The sequence below is a fragment of the Taurulus bubalis genome (genome assembly GCF_910589615.1).
Source record: "Taurulus bubalis genome assembly, chromosome: 1".
Lineage (NCBI taxonomy): Eukaryota > Metazoa > Chordata > Actinopteri > Perciformes > Cottidae > Taurulus > Taurulus bubalis.
Window position 1 is genome coordinate 7,979,748 of NC_136589.1, and position 22,400 is coordinate 8,002,147.

At 39.8% G+C, this 22,400-nt stretch overlaps 2 protein-coding genes across 2 annotated transcripts; one reads left to right on the plus strand and one right to left on the minus strand.

Annotated features, from left to right (window-relative positions):
• Positions 1-6,522: 6,522 nt before the first annotated feature.
• dio3a (iodothyronine deiodinase 3a) lies at positions 6,523-7,481 on the plus strand (the record flags this gene model as incomplete). Its single annotated transcript, XM_079230401.1, has 1 exon — positions 6,523-7,481. Exon 1 carries the CDS (start codon positions 6,690-6,692, stop codon positions 7,479-7,481), a length of 792 nt encoding a protein of 263 aa, XP_079086527.1. The 5' UTR covers positions 6,523-6,689.
• A 7,479-nt stretch (positions 7,482-14,960) lies between these two features.
• Positions 14,961-22,180, minus strand: dlk1 (delta like non-canonical Notch ligand 1; the record flags this gene model as incomplete). Its single annotated transcript, XM_079215926.1, has 5 exons — positions 14,961-15,790; positions 19,927-20,068; positions 21,196-21,326; positions 21,841-21,904; positions 22,129-22,180. The coding sequence occupies 5 exons, from the start codon at positions 22,178-22,180 to the stop codon at positions 15,004-15,006; spliced, it is 1,176 nt and encodes a 391-aa protein (XP_079072052.1). The 3' UTR covers positions 14,961-15,003.
• Between the last annotated feature and the right edge of the window lie 220 nt (positions 22,181-22,400).

Consider the following 22,400-nt stretch of genomic DNA (forward strand, 5'->3'; position numbering starts at 1 on the left):
TCCCATTAACCTTTTCTACTCCTCAAACATAGAGACAAAAAAAAATAATACATTGGAGAATGTTTGAGCTGGTCATGACTGGCAAACAAACTAGGATAAATGTGAGTTGGCTTCACTGTTCCTGCAAACGGATCAAGATATAAACCCCTTTGGCACTGCAGCAGACGTCTTGAATTACCACACAGTTAAGGCTTGATAATATCTGTAGTTATATTTATCATGACAGTCTCTGCCCAATTTTGACCACACAATAAGATCAATAAAGACACAGCAGCTGTTGATGGTTCAGAGGGCGAGAGAGGAGGAGTGTGTGTACGTGTAAGTGTGTGTGTGTGTGTGTGTGTGTGTGGGGGCGGGGGTCAGAGGTTTTCTCACTCACCCTGTCTTGCCACCATCTGTCCTGAGGACTGGCATCAATGAGTGTACAGACGGGCACTCGCTAATACGCTCAAACAGGCAGCAGTGAAAGAAGCCACATGAGGACATCCTTCGACATGCTCACCATCATCATTACTCAGGGAGTGCAAATAAGGGCAGAGACAACTGGAGACACTAACTCGTGTCAAGACTTGCCAGGAACCCCAAAACTACTGAGGGAATCGGACAAGGTTGTGTGAATAGTACATTTGTGAATTAAATGAATAACAATAAGAATTAAACTACAGGGTAAAAGTTAGGTGTAGTCTCCGACACATTACATGTTAGTAAATCTTTACCTTTCTTATTCTGAATGTCTCATGAAGTGAGACATACAGGATAGTTGCTTGAATATATACTTTATCTAAAGAGATGAAACACGTTTAAAACATAACAACAAAAATATATTAGAGCCTTTAGAAACATTATAAGAAAAAAAAGGATCACAGAGTGAATCGCAGCATCAGGAGCTTCAGACCTGCAGTTGCTGTTCAGACCTTTTTTCCTCATTGGAGAAAGCACAGGTGTTACTCATAACATTATCAATGGCATGTTTCCATTCCGGTGTCCCAGTAAGCCGTGACTTGGAGCCAGCGTGCGCAATATCTGCTGCGCCACCTGCAGGCCATGAAGCACATTTTTTTTACTTTTGCTAAACGACAGAATTTGGCTGCCGGATGTTTTGGCCTAGACACGCAATGTAAAACCACTGGTGCCATTACACAGGACTTTTATCTCATGGACAAAAGTCATGTGTATGTTGTACCCATCTCCTCTCTCACTCGGTGTAAGACGAGTTGGGAGTGAGACCGGGTTGCAGAGTCTGATTGATCTCAGAACTCCCCAGTCACTACTTTTTTTTGTATGTGTATTTTTTTTAAATAGATTTATAAAGTGTAGAGATAATCCCAGTTTTCTGTTTATTTTTGTATAGCTGCATTTAATATGTTGAATTTGGAAATACCAGTAGCCTTTTGTTACTAGACTGTTTACAAGATGAAACAATGACCTCTGTTTTACCTACAGCAGATCAGGTGTCAGTGTTACCTTGATATTTGGCTCAGACAGGTGTTGTTTTGTTAAACACCAGACAGACAGACAGGCAGACAGTTAAACTTCACCAGGTCCATATATTTGTAACAGTAAGCCTCAAGCTACACTACTGAGACATCACAATGATATAATGTTACAATATCAGCGACACTTTGACAGACACACAAAAGGTGACAATTTGAAAAGGCATGCTTTTCTCATTCTTTCAGACTACAATAGGTGGTTTTATGACAACATTTGTAGATTTTGAAATCCTTTTCTCTCTTTCCTCAAGTGCGTCTCTGTGTATTTGGTCAGTTCAATGGGTTCACACACTTCTGAGTGTCATTGGGGTCTTAAGAGGTTATACTTGTTGGTCTGTCAGTGAAAGAAATGTCCAAACTAAAACGCTACTTTGAATCGTCTCGCGAGTGATGTGACTAGCAAGATGAAACGGATTATTATAACATGTTAGTCCACTCCTCATTGGTTCGCCTGTTGCTGAGATACAAACAGCCTGCAGGGCAACAGCAGTTCATTCAAGTTGAGTGTGAACACTAGTGCTCTTTGATTTAGAAGAGGTTGAGGAAGGTGAAGCTAAGGATGGGGAAGAGGTAGATTTGTATCCTCCATTCCATTCAGAGCAAGGAAAGAGATATCAGTGACTTGAAAGAGAAGGAGCTGACCTGTTTAGTGGGTTTGTCTTTATGATATCCCATCAGTTGTGGTTTCTGGAGCCCAGCCAGCTAAATAAGAAAGCAGCAGAAAAAGGGGAGTTTTCTAAGATCTGCATTGTCCTCAGACGAACCTGGAGCAGCTGCCAAGAATCCAGCAAAGTTTATAGGAGGTAAAAGTAAGCAGGTTAAAAGACATTTTTCAGCCGCAACAACAAAAGAGTTATTCCTCAAAGCTAATTTAGGCACAGCAGGTGAGGGTTTCATTACCTCATCAAAACACTTTTGTGTTTTTTTTTTTATCACTTGGAGAAAGTAAAGAGTGTTTTGATAATAGTGTTAATGCAGTTTTAATGTGGGGCAAGAAAGGAGGGTTGAAGAGGGGGGGGGACTGCCTCAAAGTGAAAGAATAGTCTGGGACAAAAAGACAACAGAACCATAAAATGTCTAGCGACAAAAAGAATGAGGAATTATGAGTCAGCTGTTGCACTCATTGCAGCTAAAACAGTCTTCTTTCTGTCTCCCAATCTAAATGAGCTGCCCCATAGAGAAGCAGTTGGTCACCACATGCAAATAGTTCTGGTGAAACACTTTCTTAGCAAGGGGTCCCCATTGATCTTGTGTGCTTTGTACAACAACAAAAAATTGATAAGAAGTACATAATAATGGTAATAATACAATTCATGGTACCACTAAGAGTTTGGCCTATACAAAGTTAGAATATAGTAAAATAAAAATGGCTATGGCAATTTTCCAGAATCCAAGTTAACATCTTGAAATTACATTTGATCGACTCAAAAATATTACTTATGATAGAAATACGGCATTTTTGCTTGATAAATGTATTTAGATTGACGAGTTTACCGTTTCAAGATTATTAAATTGATTGACCGACTGATCGTTTCAGCACTAATCATTGATGCAACTAATTAAACAGAAAGGAATCCTGCCACAGTAGTAACAGTAATATTCGTCAGCTTCCCATTCAAATGTACCAAACATTTTAACTGCATTTTCTGGAAAATTGATCAAAGGAAATGGGAATTAATGCAATTAGAAGTTAGCTGATGGCGCTTATTGGGTACCATTAACCCATAGCAGAAGAACAGGGGGATACAGAGAGCGAGTCAAACTTAAAATCAATGGCAATGGAAATCAATGTAGAAAATGTGTTGGCAATATGGCATTTATATTTTTCCCATTATTAATGTGAAGAACATTACAGTACATCTTTTGCTAGCTTCAGTGGACATTTAAGTCACACGCATTGTGTCATTTGTCTCGTCGTTTTGCTTTTATCAATGCAATGACTTTTTTCCCATCCAAGCATAACATGTTTTTGCGATTTGTCAAATTTACAGTATTTCAACTTTCAACTAGATGTAAACGCTTCTACTGATAGTGCGTGTACTTTATTATTATTCCCAAAGGAAAACAGCTACAACAGACAAATCACATAAATCCAAATAAAAAACAAAAATTAAAGTAAAAATAAATACAATACAACGTATTAAAAAAAGCCAAATAATACTAAATAACAGCCTATAGGACCATCATCTAAGTAAATTATTTGACTATTGTTAAGAAAAACATGCTTCTTTCAGACAATATGATGAGTGTGTTATGGGAAAGATAAGGGCCCAACTTGTACGTTGCATAATGCTGAAAAACAAGACAACCCTTTGACAGAGACACAAACTTCCCTCTGAGTCATCAAGACAACTGTGAGCTGCAGACAAATGACATCTTTCCTCCATGTCTGGTTTTCGGCCCCCCTGCAGTCTAATATTATGATATGGATTTCCTGTAACAGGCGATTAAGGTTTAACTAATATACCATGTGCTCACTAGACCCCGGAAGACTTTTGTTGAATAAGCACACCAGACCAGTGAATGGCATCTAGCCAGTAATGGCTAATATGTGTGTCCAGATGTTGAATCCCTGTGGAGCACAGAAACGCTTAACAGATCACCGTCCAGTACACAAGACCCCACACTTACTCATTAACATTAATGTCTGTCTGGACATGAACGTGAGGAGGAGATATGTGATCCCCGTGCGACACTGCAATGTAATAGCTGTGTGTCGCAGTATCCGGGGAGTTGGGAATATAAAAAATAAAAAAACACTATTCAATTTGTTTTTTTCAAGCTGCCGGTTAAATTTCAGAGCTACATTTTTATTCTTTATCTTATATATTTTAGTTTAAGAAAACAATATTTGTTGTGTAACAATTAGCCAGTATTGTATTCATCAGAGAAACAAAATTCAACGTAACAATAAGGTGACAAGTATATATCAGAGTCTTGTTTTAACCTTATTATATTGTGTCCCCCATTTGTGAAGTGAAGTGATTCCAAATACTGAAATTATACTGAATGAATGAATAACAGGAGTGATACTGTAAAATCATTTTCAGATGTTCAGTCCGGCAAAGGAAGTTTTGATTTAATGAGTGCGATCAAGAGTATTTTATTAAACAATATTCATAATGTTTTATACCTTCACAATATCTTTATTGTGTATTCCTATATGTCTGTTTAGACTCCCTCTTGTTGAAACTCACAGAGAACTTCAAGCAGTAACGTGTCAATGATTTGCTGTGCAATAGTTCTGAGAAGATGCTTTTAGCCCTTTTCTATAGGTTTTCCTCTGGAAATGAGTTATTGGCCTTGTTATAATTCTAGCTTGTGAAGTTGTGTTTATTTCTGTGGGTGGGTTTTGTATGTTGTCCTTCGGGCTCCCTGTTGAGAGCAGCACTTTCTTAAGTGTTTTCAAAAGTGTCTGGTCGTTGCCTTGAATACGGTTCTAATATTTCTCAAAGTATTTTTCTCCTGGAGTTTCTCCCCAGTTTTTCTAATGTTTCATAGTCAATTAAAGAGTGAGTGAGAGTCTGTTGTGGTGAGAGACTGTCGACTGACTGCAAAGTTGCAGCATTATGTTTACATTAATGTAGCATACTTGGTGGATTAGCCACAAAAAAAAAGCAGTCATTCCCATCTGGTTATCTTGTCAATGACATTTTCTTATTTTATTTCCAGAAAAAATGCATTGTATCACAATATATATCAACACATGGCGTTGCCGTGTAATCAAACCAATAGAATCTCTGATAGCTGAAACTTTTCAGTGAGTGTTGGTGTTCATAAGCTAAATCCATTGGACCAGAGTCTGTTCTGCAGGTTTACGACTGCTGTGACATTACAGCACTCGGCTTGTGTATTTCCCTCCAGATATTGTCTCAACTATGTGGTCTGTCTACTGACGTACTGAGATTTCTTCATCCATAACTTGTGTTGTGTTTGAACATATAGTCGATCACACATTCTCAGTTTTGTAGTCTGTCAGACAACTTTACGACTATTTGATTGAGGATCTTGAAAAGCCAATATAGCTCAGTCAGTCGGTTTGTTAGATGATTTGTGAAGCTGACCATGAGCACAATAAGGCTGCACAGATGGCGACCAGCAGCAGATCAGTGTTATTCTGAAGCTTTGAACGGATGCAAAAATATCATGTTATGACAATTGCTGGTTAAAAGGGTCTTTAAAGTGGCACTGGGCAAAATATCAGCATGTGCAGGTACAACTTTTGAATTGTTTTTGAACACTTATTAGTTCATATGAAATTATTTTGGGACGAAAAGGGGTTGATTATAGACGACTCAACCCAAACAACCCTAACCGACAGACAGAAAGTGTATTACTGGTTTGCATTGTCTCTTTTAATGTTACTTTATTTGACCCTTAGAGGATTATGGCCACATTAAAAAATATTGTTTCACAAAATTCACACTTTTCCAATTTCCAAACTCTGATTTTAAATTAGAAATATGAATCATTGTGAATGTTGCTGGACACAATTCTGACTTGCAGAAGATTTCATCACTTTTGTTTTCTTTCTTTTTTATCTGAAATATTTTTTCTCTCCTTTTCTGTTAATGTAATTTTCTTCATGTGACATTACAAATGTTCACCTCCACCTCTGAATATTTACTGTACAACCCAGTTCTGATTTGTACCATAAATGTGACTTAAACAAACATATGTGAGTGTATCATCTCATTTGAGCTTGCATCGGCCCTTATGCACTGATATGACATTGCATTAAGACAAACAGGAGACCGTTCCCAGGTGTTGGTGGTTAGATCAGTTAGGGACAATATTTATATAGGCCTATATACAGTGAAGTCAGCATCTGACTAAATGTGCTTCAGCAATCAGTCATTGCAGTAAAAGTCTGCAGCAGCATCAACTTGTCATCACACAATATATACGAGGACATTGAAACTATGTCACTGCTCAGCCATCATTGATGATAAGGTTAAATGAACACCTTCTACACTACGCGCTGTGCCGCACCCTTTGCTTTTGGCTGTGACTCAAAGCTGTGGAGTTGACAGAAGGTAATCCCCACCATGTGAGGCCTCGGCCCCAGTTTGGAGGCGGGGTGTGATTCATTCAAATCTGCCGTTGCTATAAAAAGAGGGGAAGTTGCAAGTAACCCAACTTCAACCCACAAGATCGTGGCACAGGCATAAGACCACCGGGTAGTTAAAAGTGATAATGAATACAATTAAAGCCATTAACAATGCAATAGTCTGTCTGGTGTTGCTGCCCCGTTTTTTAATGGCAGCAGTCATGTTTTGGCTGCTCGACTTTTTATGCATAAGGAGAAGGGTTTTCTTCAGGATGAAGGCGCAGGAGCAGGAGGGCGATGCCATCGATCCTCCGCTGTGCATATCGGACTCTAATCGTCTCTTCAGCCTGGAGTCCCTCAAGGCTGTGTGGCACGGCCATAAACTGGACTTTCTGAAGGCAGCGCATCTCGGACACGGAGCGCCCAACACTGAAGTTGTTCAGCTGGAGGATCAGCGGCGCAGCCGCATCCTCGATTACGCAAAAGACAAGAGACCGCTCATCCTCAACTTTGGGAGCTGCACCTGACCACCGTTCATGGCGCGTCTGAAGGCTTTCCAGGGAGTCGTGCAGCAGAACGCAGATATATCAGACTCTGTGGTTGTGTACATCGAGGAAGCACACCCCTCCGACGGCTGGATGAGCACTGACGCGCCCTATCAGATCCCCAAACACCGGTGTCTGGAGGACCGGCTCAACGCTGCGCAGCTGATGCACCTGGAGATGCCCGGCTGCCCGGTCGTGGTCGACAGTATGGAAAACTCCTCCAACGCGGCGTACGGAGCCTATTTCGACAGACTTTATATTCTGCAGGAGGGGAAGATAGTTTACCAGGGTGGCAGAGGACCCGAGGGGTATCGGATCACAGAGCTCAGAGACTGGCTCGATCAATACAGAGAAACGCTGGAGAAATCCAGTAATATAGTTATTAGTGTGTAGATTCATTCTCATCTTTGTATAGCTGCTATGACGAAAACAAAATGCTGCATATTTTTCAGTATTATAACTCCAATTAGATAGAATTTATCCGCCAATAATGGGTTAAGTGTATTTATTTTTCAGTAATTTGTTCAACATGTAGGATGCACTATGCTGCAGTAGGCTCCTTCCTGTCATATCGGACATCTAGACATCCTGTTAGGATTCATCTACAAAAAGGTTTGTTTTGGACCTTCATTGTTTGTGAACAAAAGTATTTTGTGTGTCAAAAGTTTTTTTTTAATTTGTATTTCTTCTCCTTGTGTAAATGCGCCTTTAACGAACCAGCAGGATGTTGAGATGTGCGCATCACTCTGCTCCTCAGTATAGAGTGAAGTTCGGTTTTTAAACGGGCTGAATCCAGAGAACCGATACTGATGTTTTTCATACTGGAGATCACACGTGAAGGTGCTTCTCTCTCTGCTCTGCATGGCGCAACTGTTTTTGTAAATATTGTTCCGTTTTATGGATATATTTTTCATACAATAAAATGCTTTCATCTACTTCTTCCTTGCAGGGCTATTTTATTTCAAACTAAATACGTAATAGGTAAGTAGCATCATTGTGGTTGCATGCAAGGTGGGGGAGCTTGTGTGTTTCCTTTTATTCGCTTTTTGCAATAACATCATGCTGTGCATAGATTTTACAGTAATTTGGTCTTTTATGGTAAGAAGACAAAAGGATGAATGTTCAATTTCCTGCACAATAAAGCACAACAGGCCTCTCATGGATTCATCCTAAAATCTTCTTTCTGAAGTACTGCCACTTAAATTGGTGTGGAGAAGCAGAACATATGAAATCCCTTTAAAAAAAAAAAAAAGACCCCCAAAAGCTCCAAACATAAAAAGTCAGTAAAATCTAAAATCTTGGCTGATTCACAATTAAATCCAATTCATTTTCAACAACAAAAACCTAAAACTCATTTTACACATTCTTTTTTTCTAAAATCAACCTTGGTATCTGGTATTATGATGAGATAAAGTAGGTATATTGTTTAAACCACATAATGTGTAGATCTTTGGATACTAATGCAGTGAAAAAGCCGTGCTTTGTTCTCCCCAGCCCCTCCTTATAGCCTTTGACCTCTCACAATTAAATGAGGATAATCACACTTGATCCTATTATACTGAGTGATATATCCACCTGTAAGGGTCTAAACACAAATGTTTTCAGGGCTTAGCACACCAATCCCAGAGTAGGAGTGAAGGCATTTAACTGTGTTAGCACACTCATGTATGTACTGAAATATGTCTAACTACAGAGAGTTAGAGTTAATGCTGCATTATTGCTCTCATGAGCCTTCAGCAAATCTGAAACACTGCGTACCATTAAAATCAGCACATTGCCAAATGTGCAACATAATGTATGCTTCTTGTAGTGTTCCTGGAAAAGGATTTCATTCAGCTTTGTAGTACACACCATCTTAAACTGAAGGAAAATCCCCTCAGAGTCTGAGACGAGTCACGATGCACTGAAAACACAATGGGGGTGGGGCATTGCCTCAGACACCAATGACTCAGGAAACCAGATAATAACGCAGACACGACGTGTATGTGGAGCAACATCTTGTCGGTCTCTTTGGTTCCCTGTGTATCCAGCCTTCACAGCGCCATTATTCATAGTAAATTTTGAAATATAAAGCGGTTGCCTCCTGCATGGTGGCAAAGTCACAATGGGATATAAATCACTGTATACATCACAGGTTTTAGAAACTGACTTAGTGACAGCACAAGGATGCTCATTGTGGTTAGTGGGTATAGTTTTACCAGAAACAAAGTGTTTTGAAACAAATTTTAGCTGAATATATGACTTCATGTTTGAAATTAGGGGTTGTAAAAAAAGTGTAAATGAGAAAAAGCTTTAGAGGACAACAAGATCATTGTTTCTCATCTGATCTGTCGTGGCAGCAACATATATCCAATCTTCCAGTTTTCAGTCCTTGGACAGCAGGACTTTCTGTTTCGGTGGTCCCAAAGTTAGAAATCTCTGCTTCTGCAGCTAATTCTCATGCTCACTCCACATTATTTCCTTGACACATTATATCCACACATTAGGGGATGTGTTGTTGAACAACAGAGCAACATAACAGGTTCCTTTTTAAATTACTGTAAATATCTGTTGATTTTGGAAGTCTTGGTCAAACAAAACCAGCAATTTAAAGACATCATCTTGGGATTTGGTAAATTGTGATGGACATTTGGACTGTTTTCTAACGATTTCATTTAAAAGATAATCATTAGATTGATAATTAGTTCCAGCCCTGGCGATTAAGGATAGGAAAACGTCTTTTCAGACTTTTGTTTAATATGTGCTTTTTTCTTTTAAATTAATAGACAATTTGACCACCTCTGGGTCCTAAATATCTTCCCATTAAAACTGAAAAGAATTGCCTTCATTGAACTGATCAGAAATGATATGCAATAGTGCGTCCCATAACATGTGTTGCAGGTCTGACTGCAGGGGTTTTACAATTACCTTTCTTTCCTGCTCATCTGGAACACATTTAACACACATACATTGTGTATGTGGAGCTGACAGTTGAATGATGGATACCTGCCTATAGGAAATGTATCTTGCAGTGTTTCCAAAAAAAACAACACCCTCACTAGAATTTCTTTCAATTCGGATTCTCTTCCATGTGCAATTTTTCATGGATGTGGAGTTTCTTCTGTCAGGGGACACAGCAGATAGGAACAAAGGGTTAAGGGTCTCAGGTTGGGGGAGGAAAATACCTTTTGCTGGTCTGCCTTGCTTCATAACTTGGTGGGAGCAGAATGGGGCTGCAGAGGTGGGTTTTTCTATCCGCCATGCTCAGCTTTGAAGGTGAGGGCCCCTCTCTCCCCAGGGTCATAACTTCGCAAATGAATGACGTCTGGTGGTGGAGAGCCGGGGCCTCAGCAGACACAAATGTTTGAGTTAAACCTTTGTGATTCGGGTTTAACATGTTCACATTTAACCATGCTTTAAACAACCTTATTTATAATCTAGCACTTCCAAGCTCAGTAGCCGTTTCAGTTTCTGTGTGTACAATTCCCAGGAATGCAGACACTATTAAGAGATCTATGAAATGTTGTTATGTAAAGTTTATTCGGGTACTTCTGATTGCAGCACTGGTTGCAGCAGTCAGAAGCATTGCATCTATTAGTCGCCATAAGAGTCGTTTAGTACCAAGTTGCAGCATCAACAAAAGATTGTAATCTATGGAATCCATGCAGATTAACAATGAGTTTAACACTTTAACTAACATTGCCTAAAGGCTGCACATATTGAAATCTATTGGACTGTAGGGGCTTCTAAGGTTGGCTTCTATTGGTCATGGGCATGCAGTAACACAGCAGGAGTCTCTGAGACATTTTCCACTAAAGTCCAGTCTAGAGTGAGAAATTGTTGGATGTAGTGCAGAGAGGAAAAAAAAACACAGATCGTCACCCAAACGGCGAAGTGAAATAGTGCAGCGACAAAGTGGAAAATGATCTGTTATGTTAATGATCTGTTATGACAGGCAAAACTCCTTGACTCCTGTAGTGATCACAGAAGACCAGTGAAATCAGGAAATATTTTTTTGCAGCGATTTCATATATATGATTGAATCTTGGTCTACGCATTAGTTTAAAATGTGTAAAAAAAAAAAGTCACAGTTAAAGTGCTTAAACAAAAAGCAATGTTTTCAGTGCAGTTAAATGCATCCCATCATGCTGAACTCCTGTGTACGGCCAGCCTTCCTCTGTCTCAGTTTAGATGGATGACACCTTGTGGGCATACACTGAGACTGCATGATGAAAATGTAAGACTAAAACATGTTGGGCAAAATACATCTGCTGTGCTTTGTAGGCTGAGAAGCAAAACTGCTGACTCAAGTTCAAGAAATTCTAAAGATGCTATTTTATCAAAGCTTTCCTGTTTGGGAGAGTCACCGTTTATATTCATATATTTCTGCACAGGAATCCAGAGCCAACGTCATCAACGTTTGAATGAGATGTCGATATGTGTAATATGTTACATAGCATATGAAGGGAACACCATTTAGTGAACTGGATTTATTGGCCAAGTTGAAATGAATTCATTCTCTAATATAAAGTGATTCATTAAGGTCACTTCAATGAGTCATTAACGCTTTAAAGGCAGCCCGGCACATTTCTGTCCCAACTGGCAGCCAGAGGAAACTGTTTTGAATATTTAAAAGTGTTTTCATTTGTGTTGCCTAATTATACCTCTTCTCAGGACAAACATCTCCTTTGCCCTTCTCTTGGCTTTTCTCAGGAAATAGTGTGCGGCTCTAAACATACACTTTTAAATTATACAGCTTCATATCATACACTTTTCTCTCTTTACTTTCTGTCAAATGCTCTTGCGCTCACTTCCACCAAGCAGCACCTCACCTCCTCGGACACTTTTACTATTTCATCAGTTGTATTAACAAACAGTAACCTGTCCCGTTTCAAGGGCAAATCAGTTTAAATTTGTCTGGGTCAAGTCACGACTTGAAGCACATCTTGTCATGTTCGGCATAGAAATGATTGTGTAGAGAAATCCCGTCTGACCGTGCATTTAGCATTCTTATTAGTAAATCGTTTAGTGACAATTTCCTTACCAGCATGTCAACCCAACCCAACCTGACTACATCTAATCAGCCAGAGTAACTGAAACGCCTGTGTGAGTGTGCAGGGCCTTTAATACAGATCATCATGAGATATTGTTTAATTACATAGACCAGATTTTAATAAAACATTCACATTGAACGAGATGCAAACCAGTGTGAGTTTTAGTTCAAATTCACTAACACAAAGCAACTTTTCTTTATTATACTATGCTCTATTTCCCAACATACAGTACATATGCTTGTTTTTCTAGCGTTGGGTGCTTTAAATACAGATACTAAAGATAAGTCAAAAGAACTAAAAAAATGTTTTCCCGTAGAAGTTGCACTTTTTTGCAGCTGTTCACATATCATTTGTATTTTGGTTTTAGATTTCAACAGACTGTCTTTGAGCTACCTTTTACTTACTTCTTTTACTTATTATTTATTATTTAGAGAGCTTACTTATTGCATCGTACTGCGTCGTAAGTCCTTGTGACGTATAAGTTGTACCACAAGGTGGAGACAGAGACTGCCATCTGAAACAGTGATACTCAGGAGGAGAGCTGACGGAGTCACAGTTATCATTCATATGATAATCAGTGAGTTGGGCCTTAAGAATAAATAATCAAGCATTACAGACTAGGACAGCAGATTTCTGGTGGTGCAGATTGGGCATCGGTTGTGCATCACATACTGATTGTGTCTAAACAAGATCAGATGCAGAACAAAACAACCAATATGGTGATTTTATACTGTATTTATTAAAAACAATCAACAGACAACAAACATTATCTGGCCAAATTCCAACAGCAATTAATCTCAGACTGGAATAAATATTGTAAGAACTGCACTGTTACAATCACTACTCCCCCTTGTAGAAATGCCACATTTCAAATCATTCATATATTACTACTGCACAATGCCATTTACAACTTGAAAAATAACTGTGTTATGGCGAAAGCATAAGCACCCTATCAGAGAACTGTGATTGACAAAACCCATATTAACAGCATCACCTCACAGGAATTCAGCAATTGAAGGCTGAAGAGAAAAAAAAATCACTTTAAGATCACTATAATCCTCATATCAGCAATTGATTGTTTTGAATATGTTACATTAAATATGCGCCATCCTATATCTTTACTGACAGAAATATGTTTTTCTTGTTTCCCATACATTCATGACACCACTTCTCCCCTGAATCAGGAGTATAGGTGTCTCATCATGTCACGCATGATGAGACAAAACTATAACATTGGAAACCGATGTTGCAGTATTGATTTCTGTGCTGGGAGATGTATGGTGCATTGGCCTCTGGAATTCCAACATTAACGGTGACACTCAGGCACTGTAAATCAGTTTGAGATTGAGACAATAGGTGAAGATTCATGCCATGGATACAAACAGTTGGACTGTGAAACAACCTGTCTTAACATCTACGTAAATATCTTTAACACCAACACCTTAAGTGATACATCTGCAGAGAAAGACATGTGGATGGTATTTAGTAGGTGAGATTGCCTTCAGGTACACACTGTACAAAAATGATCTTTACATGAAAATAGTTATGAACCGCAGGATTTAAAAGTAACTGTTTGGGTTGCATGTAGTACTACCTAATTACACATTTCAACTGCACATAGTGTACTAACTAACTAACTAACTACTAATATGTACTTTTGCATTAATTATGAAATGTAAAATTCACATTGCATTGCATTGCATGGAGATGTTTAGGGCTGCAATTAACAATTACTTTTATTGTTTATTGATCTGCTGATTATTTTCTTATCAGAAAATAGTGAAAAGTCCCTGGGATAAAGCTCCTGTTGAAATATCCCACAGCTTAAGGTGATTTATTTTGAAAGCTAGTTTTATCCGACCAATAGTCCAGACCCCAAAAATTCTCATAAGACACATAAATGCATTAAGTCATCACGTTTGAGAAGCAGACACCAGATAACGTTGACCAAATTGATTAAAACAACTAGTTAATGTTTGTCAATGAACTAGTTTATTAATCGTTTCAGTTTGGTCATGGTTATAAAAACTGAGAACAATTAGTTAAAGGTGCAATTTACGGGATACAGAGCATTAATATAGCTCAAACAACCATTTCCTTTGTAACGATATAGTGGAATAATGTCCACTTGAGCAGAGACTGAATTCTCCCTCTCTGTATTCTGAGCTGCTCATGCTTCTAGTGCATGTCTGTGCATGTGAGCGTGCGCTACTGGTTAGCTCACGGCCGTCGCTCTGCACTGCGCTCATAGTTGATGACGTCATCCCTACCGACAGCATCTTCACAGAAGCATAGCACCCAATCTCCGATTCCCACTCAGATAAACACTGTTAGCTCTATCAGCACTTTAGCAGCAGTTTGCACTGTCAGCACCGTTTGCTATGAGCAGTCATCGCCATGCTGAGAGGCGATCAAAAAGCTCCCAATCTCTTAAAATTCAGTATGATTACTTTGTTTAATTACAAACACTGAAAGAAAAGTAGTCGTGGTTGCATGTGCTCTGTTAAAATCAACATAATTTCTCCTTTTTAGTCATCCGCCCCATTATTGTATTCCAAATGAATGTGTTACAAAGCAGTTAAATTATGATTGTGAACTAAAAAATACACCACATGACATCAGCCGTCAAGGTAGAAGATATTTTATAATTTCATGAATGTTTAATTGGTAGTTATCAACAGTACGATATTAATTGAAAGTGTACAATCCAGTGTCATGGTTAGTCCAATAGATTATACATTCCAATATATTCTAGTGTAGTCCAGTACTCACTTTATTGACAAAACTGTACAACAGTCATAGTATTTTCTTCATGACACTTTTTCAACATTTATTAATAAACTCCTTCCAGAGGGAGAGCGGACGGGGCAGAAGTGATTTAATCAGATGGAGGTGTAGTGTCTCCCAAAGCTGGTGAGTCTAATCTTCTCCGGCAGGATGACGTTCACTGAGTGGCCCAGCTCCTCCTGGCTCGTGCTGCCGGCTTCTCTCAGCAGGTGTTCCCTTTGCTGACGAACCAGCTGGCTGTACTTGGCATTAGCCAGCCACGTCTCACAGCGGCCAAAAAACACAATGCCTGTCGTGCCCAGGATAACCATGCAGGTGAGCAGGGCCAGCATGCCGAAGCAGATGAGTTGGCCGTGGGTGACGAGGACGCCTTGGGAGTGGACTGTCTCCTTTAGGGTGATCTTAAGCAGGTCTCTCTCGGGCGGTCTGAGAAGCTTATGGAAGGTGTGAGCAGGGAGGGAATAGTGCTGCGGAGTCAGCGCAAACACTCTGTGGTCCACAGGCCTGGCACCGACCGGCTTGGACCGGGCCTTCGGTCTGTGCTGCAGCGAGCATGTGAGACCTGTAAACCATTTCTGGCAAACGCACCGAAAAGTTCCATCAGGCTGACCGACACACATGCCCCTGTTGGCACAGGGCCTGCCAGCGCAGGGCGAGAGGATGGTGTCATTACAAGTGAAACCAGTGAAGCCGAGTGGACAGACGCACGTGAAGGCCAGGCCGTGGTTCGTACAGTTGCCACCGTTGAGGCAGGGGTTGGGCTGGCAGCTGTCAATGCTGATCTCACAGAAGTCTCCAGATGATCCAGGGGGACATAGACAGGAAGAGTAACCTGCTGAGTCATCAGTATCCGTACATGTGCCCCCGTTCTGACAAGGAGAGCTGGAGGACAGAGCAACAGTTTAAATATTCAGCAGGGCAAATAATGCGAGCAATCTAGTACACAGCTTTACTGCAGCATATTTTATCCTTTACAAAGCACCCAATTATTACCACAATTATGGATTTCTAGTCCTAAATCCATACTTTGTGGGGTTCCCCAGAGGAGTGCCATGGGGTCATTTATTACATTTTGTATTATAAATGAATTAAAATCTGCTTGCTCATGTGACCTTTTTTCATGCCGACGATACAGACTGTTTGACACCAGATTAAAGCTAGAAAGATTTTCTTGCCTCCTCCAGATCTCTGTGAGAGTCATTTTAAATAGTGTTATTTTATTTACCCAAACGCTTCTGACGTATGTCTGCAGGTGAGCTCACCACATCTCCCCTGCTCCCAGGGTGCTCGTTCACTGCAGATGAACTAAAGAGTAGCTAAACCCTAGAGGATTGGCTGTAATGCCTCTACCCTGGAAATTCACGAAAATGCCTCTAGAACGTGAAAAAATATCAACATGTGGAAGAAAGGCTGGAAGATGGGGGTATTAAGACACGCCCAGTTGTGTCTATCTTCAGCTGCTTTTCTGTACCCAGTGTAGCATTACAATCACAGCACAGCACAAGCCTTTTCTCTGGACTTGTAATTAAGCCATCAGAGAATGACATCTGGTGAATCAGTGTTTGAAATAATTTGCTCTAAAATATCAAGATTAGGACTTGTTTCCCTCAACAACACTAGTAAATACCCATACACATTGGTTTTCAGCTGGAAAAAAAGTGTGTTTTGAGGGTTTAGTTACTCTTTAATCCTTTCACTGAATTCAGAGTTTCTTTTTTTTATCTGTAATATTTACTCAAGATACTTTTCTTGGACGCTATAGCCTCTGCCATAGCTGCTGCCACTGTGGTGTCTCCCCCTTTCTGCCTGTCAAGGTATTGATTAATACAGGTAGACTAACGTACCGTGGAACCAATCAGAGAGATAGAATAAGCAGCTACGCTGTGAGGTGCTGTAAGTAAGTGAGCAAGGTTGATTGATGGCACTTAGTGTACTGCTTATGTGGAGATGGTTGTGGACTCAATAAACTACCCGTTCTAAAAACATCTGCATTTGTCTGTTGTTCTCAGCGTGGGAATGTCGCCCCAGACACCATACACCACAACGCCAGTATTGTGAGAAATACAAAGAGCTTTCTCTGGCAGCGGTAGACTTAATCAGTATTGTGTGAACTCATTCTGGCAAGGGGCTTGAATGTAATGAATGTTCATTTTTATGTAAATATCCTGCACACCAGCTTTACGATTCAAGGTTCCAGTGGGAACCTTTTTTTCTAAGTTTAAATTACATTTTTAAGCTTCCTTAATGGTTTGAAAAAATGTAAATGTAAATCTAAACACTCCATTTAAAACCCCATTGGAATATCTGAAAAATGAGTTGTCACAGAAAATGGCTGAAAATGGGACTGTTTTATTAGCTCATAAAAGTTGATGTCTAGGAGATGGATGGTTTTCACAAAAAGCGACAACGTGTGGTTATTTTCTCTGATTATAAACATTAATTTTAGTTCGGAAAAACTGAGGCAAATCTTCTTGGACGTCAAAGTCTAAGTAAGAAAATGTTTATTTGAGGTAGGTCATGCCACAGTAAATGCACCAAAAAGTAATCATTTAGGTTTGATTTTGGATATCAGTTCTCAGGGATGGCCATGCCACCGAAAGCCTTTTCATTGTCTCGACTGATCTTTTTCCCAAAAGAGCAGCCCTGCTACATAGTGCAACACTAACTTTATTTGTTGGAGTGTGCTATTTGACTATGAAGGCATCCTCATAAAAATGTGCCAAATCACCTCCCCATATACATCTGCATTGTTAAGAACACAGTTCCTGATTTCTAAACAAAACTAACAGTTTTTGTTTGGTATTTTTCTAACCTGTGTAACCCACTGAGACGTATTTATATTAACTAATCTAAAATAACTGTTTGCAGTGCTTTGCATTTGCCGACTGAAAGAAAAAAGCCCTAAACATGCCAAAAGTGACAACTTTCACTTTGGTAGAGCGGTTTGTCCTTCAACCAGAGGATCCGCTAGTCCATGTCGGTGTGTCTTTGGGTAGACACTTAACCCTTAATCACTCAATTAAATAGCACATTTTGTCTGAACAATCCCAAACCCAAATGTACCGGTACTCGTTTTATTATGAGGCAGTTGATTTGCATCTTTAATTACAAAATGTTTGCCATTTTTGCTTAAAGATGACTTAATTAATCAATTCAATCAATTTCTATTGCTGGTTTCAACTCAATAATACACTTATTGATATTATGATATTGATTTGTTCATGTCGGTGTGTCCTTGGGCAAGACACTTAACCCCAAATTGCTCCCGTAGGCGTTGCCTGCGGGGTATGAATGTTAGTTAGTTCTGATGTTCACCTTGCACGGTTAGCCCTGGCCATGCGTGTTAATGGTGAATGACATTAAGTGGTCTCAATCCCGCTGTACACTACCGTACCTACTCAGCTGGTGGATATAGTGAAGCAATTATCAGGTAAAGAGCTGATATTTATCTCAGGAGTTGGGTTGAGACCAAAAACAGAGCTAACAGAGAGTGAACCAGAGAGCAGCAACACGACTGCAAATGAATCAAAACATTGCTCTTTAACTCAGGGGTGTCAAACTCATTTTAGTTAATGCTGCCCATTTTGATCTCAAGTGGGTCGAACCAGTAAAATCACAGCATATTAACGCATACATAAGGACAATATTTCTCTATGTTTAAATCATTGGTGAAGGTTTTTGGATGATAAACCCTATTTTAAGGTATTTTTACAATAAACTAGAAACATAAAGACCAAAAATGTAGACATCAGCCCACTGTTTAACTGCCTGGGCTCTCCTCTGCAGATTCCCTTGCAGTTGAGCAATATGTGTAGTAATGTCAGTGATGAAATCAATTGCGACTCTGGGTCAATGGATAGCATGCCCGTTTTTCAATCAGTGGATCAGTGGTTTGAGCCCCATCTCAGCTTTTTAATTATTTTTTTGCAAATTTGTTGCAATTTTAACAATTATCCCGCGGACCGGACTGGACCCCCTGGCGAGCCATATGTTTAACAGCTGAGTTGTAAATAAGCAACACATGCTAACAAGTTCACTATGTTGTTGCAATATATGCTGGAGTAGATAACATTTAAATATTGGTCAACCTTTGATAATGCCCATACGATAATAATATGATAATAGATAATATGATAATAGGCTGAACTCATTTTATACATCCAGTTATGGTGAATGACTCTCTCTCCATGTCCTTAAAATGTGTATCTGAGTACATCATTTGCCAAAAAAAGAGAAGAGAGAAAGATGAACTTGAAAAATAGGTTCTTTTTTTGCCAAATGTTCTAAAGATATCGCAATATCATTGTCTTCAATTATTTTAGCCATGATGGTGGTGAAAATCATATATAATATAAACTAAAGCAATATGTTAATGTTGTGTTCACATCTTGTTTCCGCTGTCCCCATGTGGCCAAATAAAAATCATGAATTGCATATTTCAGATCCCCATGCTCTAAATCGGTGCACCTCTAGTGCCAATTTGTGTCAGTTGCTTGAAGCCTGTTGCAGGTTCTTTTGTTGCTATTGTTCACTATCAACACCATGTTCTTTGCCTTTTATGCCGTGTCATAGCCCTACAAACCAGAAAAGTCAGACCAAGAGTAAGTCGACTTTGTGACTAGTAATAATGAGGTTGAGTTGAAAACTTGCCAGTTCCCACATTTTAGCATGCTCATGTTTGTGGGGAATCATAATCAAAGTGATCCTCTCTGCTTGTCTTACAAATGAACAAACACCCTCTTGCCTCTTACAAGCCACAACAACTAACTGGCTACAGTTTTGTGCAGAAGGTAAAAAAGATCAATCCATAGTTTATCTGCTAACAGCCTCCTATTAGGAGCTATTTGAGCCACAGTGTGAGGTGCTGAGTATTGCCTTTCCTTGTGGTTACAAAGAAAGCTGACAGACATTGCACCATGTATTGATTATTGCTCCTAATAACAAACAAATTGAGATAAGGCTCTAAAGCATTGGAGTATTCCTTTACTAAAATAGAACCTCAAAAAAGGGGCTGGTACCTGTTTGTGAGACACAATCCTGTCTTCAGGAGGCAGTTGTCACCGGCGTAGCCATGGGGACAGATGCACAGGTATCCTCCCTCCCCTGTCTCTATGCAGGTGGCATTACCAACACAAGGCGTGGATGAGCAAAGGCGAGTGTCTGTTGTTTAAAAAAGACATACAAAACATGCTGTTTTTAGATAGTGTGTGCTCTCTCTCGCACTTCCTGTCTCTCTGCCTGCTTTCTCCCTTCTTCTTTGTTTCCACTTTCACGGCTCCCCACCAGCATCTTGTCACCAAGAACAAAAGTGAGAATATAACTGACAACGTGCACAGGCAAGCAGCTCATATGCTCAAACAGAATAAGATATTTATTTTAGTGGATTTTTATAACAATGATACTTTGGAGTAGGAAAAAGCTGGTAGCAGATTAATTGGACTATATGCTTGCCTGCCCAACTATTCCCCAGGACCACAAAGGTTTAGCCCACATTTGCTGACCCTGTGATCGGAACAATGCTTCAAAGGATTTGTTAAAAGAAAAGCTTAAATGATCTCAATATAAACGTCTAAAACATATTTTAAAGTCTGTCATGGAGTAGTTGGAGTAATTATCATGAGTTAATCACATGCACACAGATATTTTCAGCAAAAGTGAACCTCATTATGTCTAATAGAGCCGCAATGCAAAATGGTGATGTACGTCCCTGTGTGACTGGTGGCGGCTGTGCAGACATCAGAACCCAGTTCCACCGAAGTGGTTCATAAAATGTTCTATCGGCGCTGATTAATCGGTCGGCCTGTACCTATTATTGCTTGAGTGGCAGCAGGTCATTTTCATGTGATACTGTTCATTGTAGATACTATAGGATTCATGCTTGATTTAAATAGGAGTGTCTGAAATGGAAATGGGACTTTTACATTGCTCCAACATTTAATTTCCTGCAGCTTAAGTGGATCAGTTTTGAGGTTTTCCAATCGTGTGTCTCGTACAATAGCTCAAAGGCAGCATGAGTGTATATAATATAATAATATAATGTATGTATTTCAGCAGTCATTTTGTGTCTTCAGCTTTCATCATTAACCCATCACTATTATTTGCTTAGACAGATCTTTTCTTCTCTAGATTTGCCCCTCAAACAATACAGTTAACTATTCTCCGGACACCGGCCTCATTCGACGGTAACCTGTGTGTCCCCGGGGCTCCGTGACTCACCCTAACCTTTGCTATGTCAGAAAGTGTTTGAGGCAGAGATGCGAGTGTCGGGGGAGCTTAATGAGACTCACCTTGGTCACACAGGCTGCCCACCCAACCTTCCTCGCAGACACATTGCCATGCCTTCTCACATGTGCCGTGCAGACAGCCGGGGAAGGGCACGCACTGGTCACAATGCTCTCCTTGCCATCCGGGTTTGCACCTGAAAGAGGGGGAAAAGGGAACGACCCTGAACTATAAATATACCACCCACAGAGCTTTGCAGTCCTGCTCTTGTCCCCATAATGTCTGCATGCTTTCCCCTGAAAGTGCAATGAGCCAACAGCCGTGTTTGCATTATCTGCATTAATGCAATAATTGGTTAAATTCCCCAACTACTAACAGAGATGTATTATTATTTTGGCTCAAGAGTAGATACAGTAGCATTTGCCAGAATTCTATTTTAAATTGGACACATTTTGCAACCAGAAGCGTTTGAGCTATCTGTTCAGACAACAATGCTTTTTACTGTTCAAACACAAAGGGCTGATTTGGCAGTTGACTTAACACAACCAAAAGTGACAAACAAATCGAGAAAAACAACAACAGACGGCTTCAGTTGGCCAGATTGTGATTGCATGTATCTAAGGGACATTTACAGCTCCTGCGATTTATGGAAATAAGGTCGCAAAAGCCCATAAGCTTTCATCTACACAGGAATCTGGAGTCGTTTATACCTGCACTTCCCTGGCTTCTCACAAAACCCATTTTCTGGGTTGCACCCTGCGCTGCAGTCCCAACCTTTGAGACGGAAAGAAAGGGACAACAGCTGTTTGTATACAACAGCTGTTTGTATCACACAAATCTAAACACACATAACACATTTACAGCAATAGCACATTCATCCATTATACTTTCATTCCACGCAGAGAGAAAATCGGTTCAGAAAAGAGTTTTTTTTTTCCCCGACTCAAATGTGCATCTCTGACAGTTGTCTCAGTGGATTGATCAAAATCTCAGATTACCTTTAGCGATGCCCGTCGCGACCACAATTAAGACCACTGCTGTGAGATGCATCGTAATATCCAGCAAGACCTCCCTTTGTCCTGCAACATATGAAGCAGGAAGTTGCTAAAAGAGCTCTCTTTTTGTGAAGAAGCGATGTTTTTACATGGTACATATGACAATACTCAAAAGTTAATTTTAGAAAAAAGAAAAGAGAATAGAGAATTCAGAGAAAATGTAAAATGTCTTGACGATATAATGTAGAGTAGTCTCATATATGGCTTTACAACGT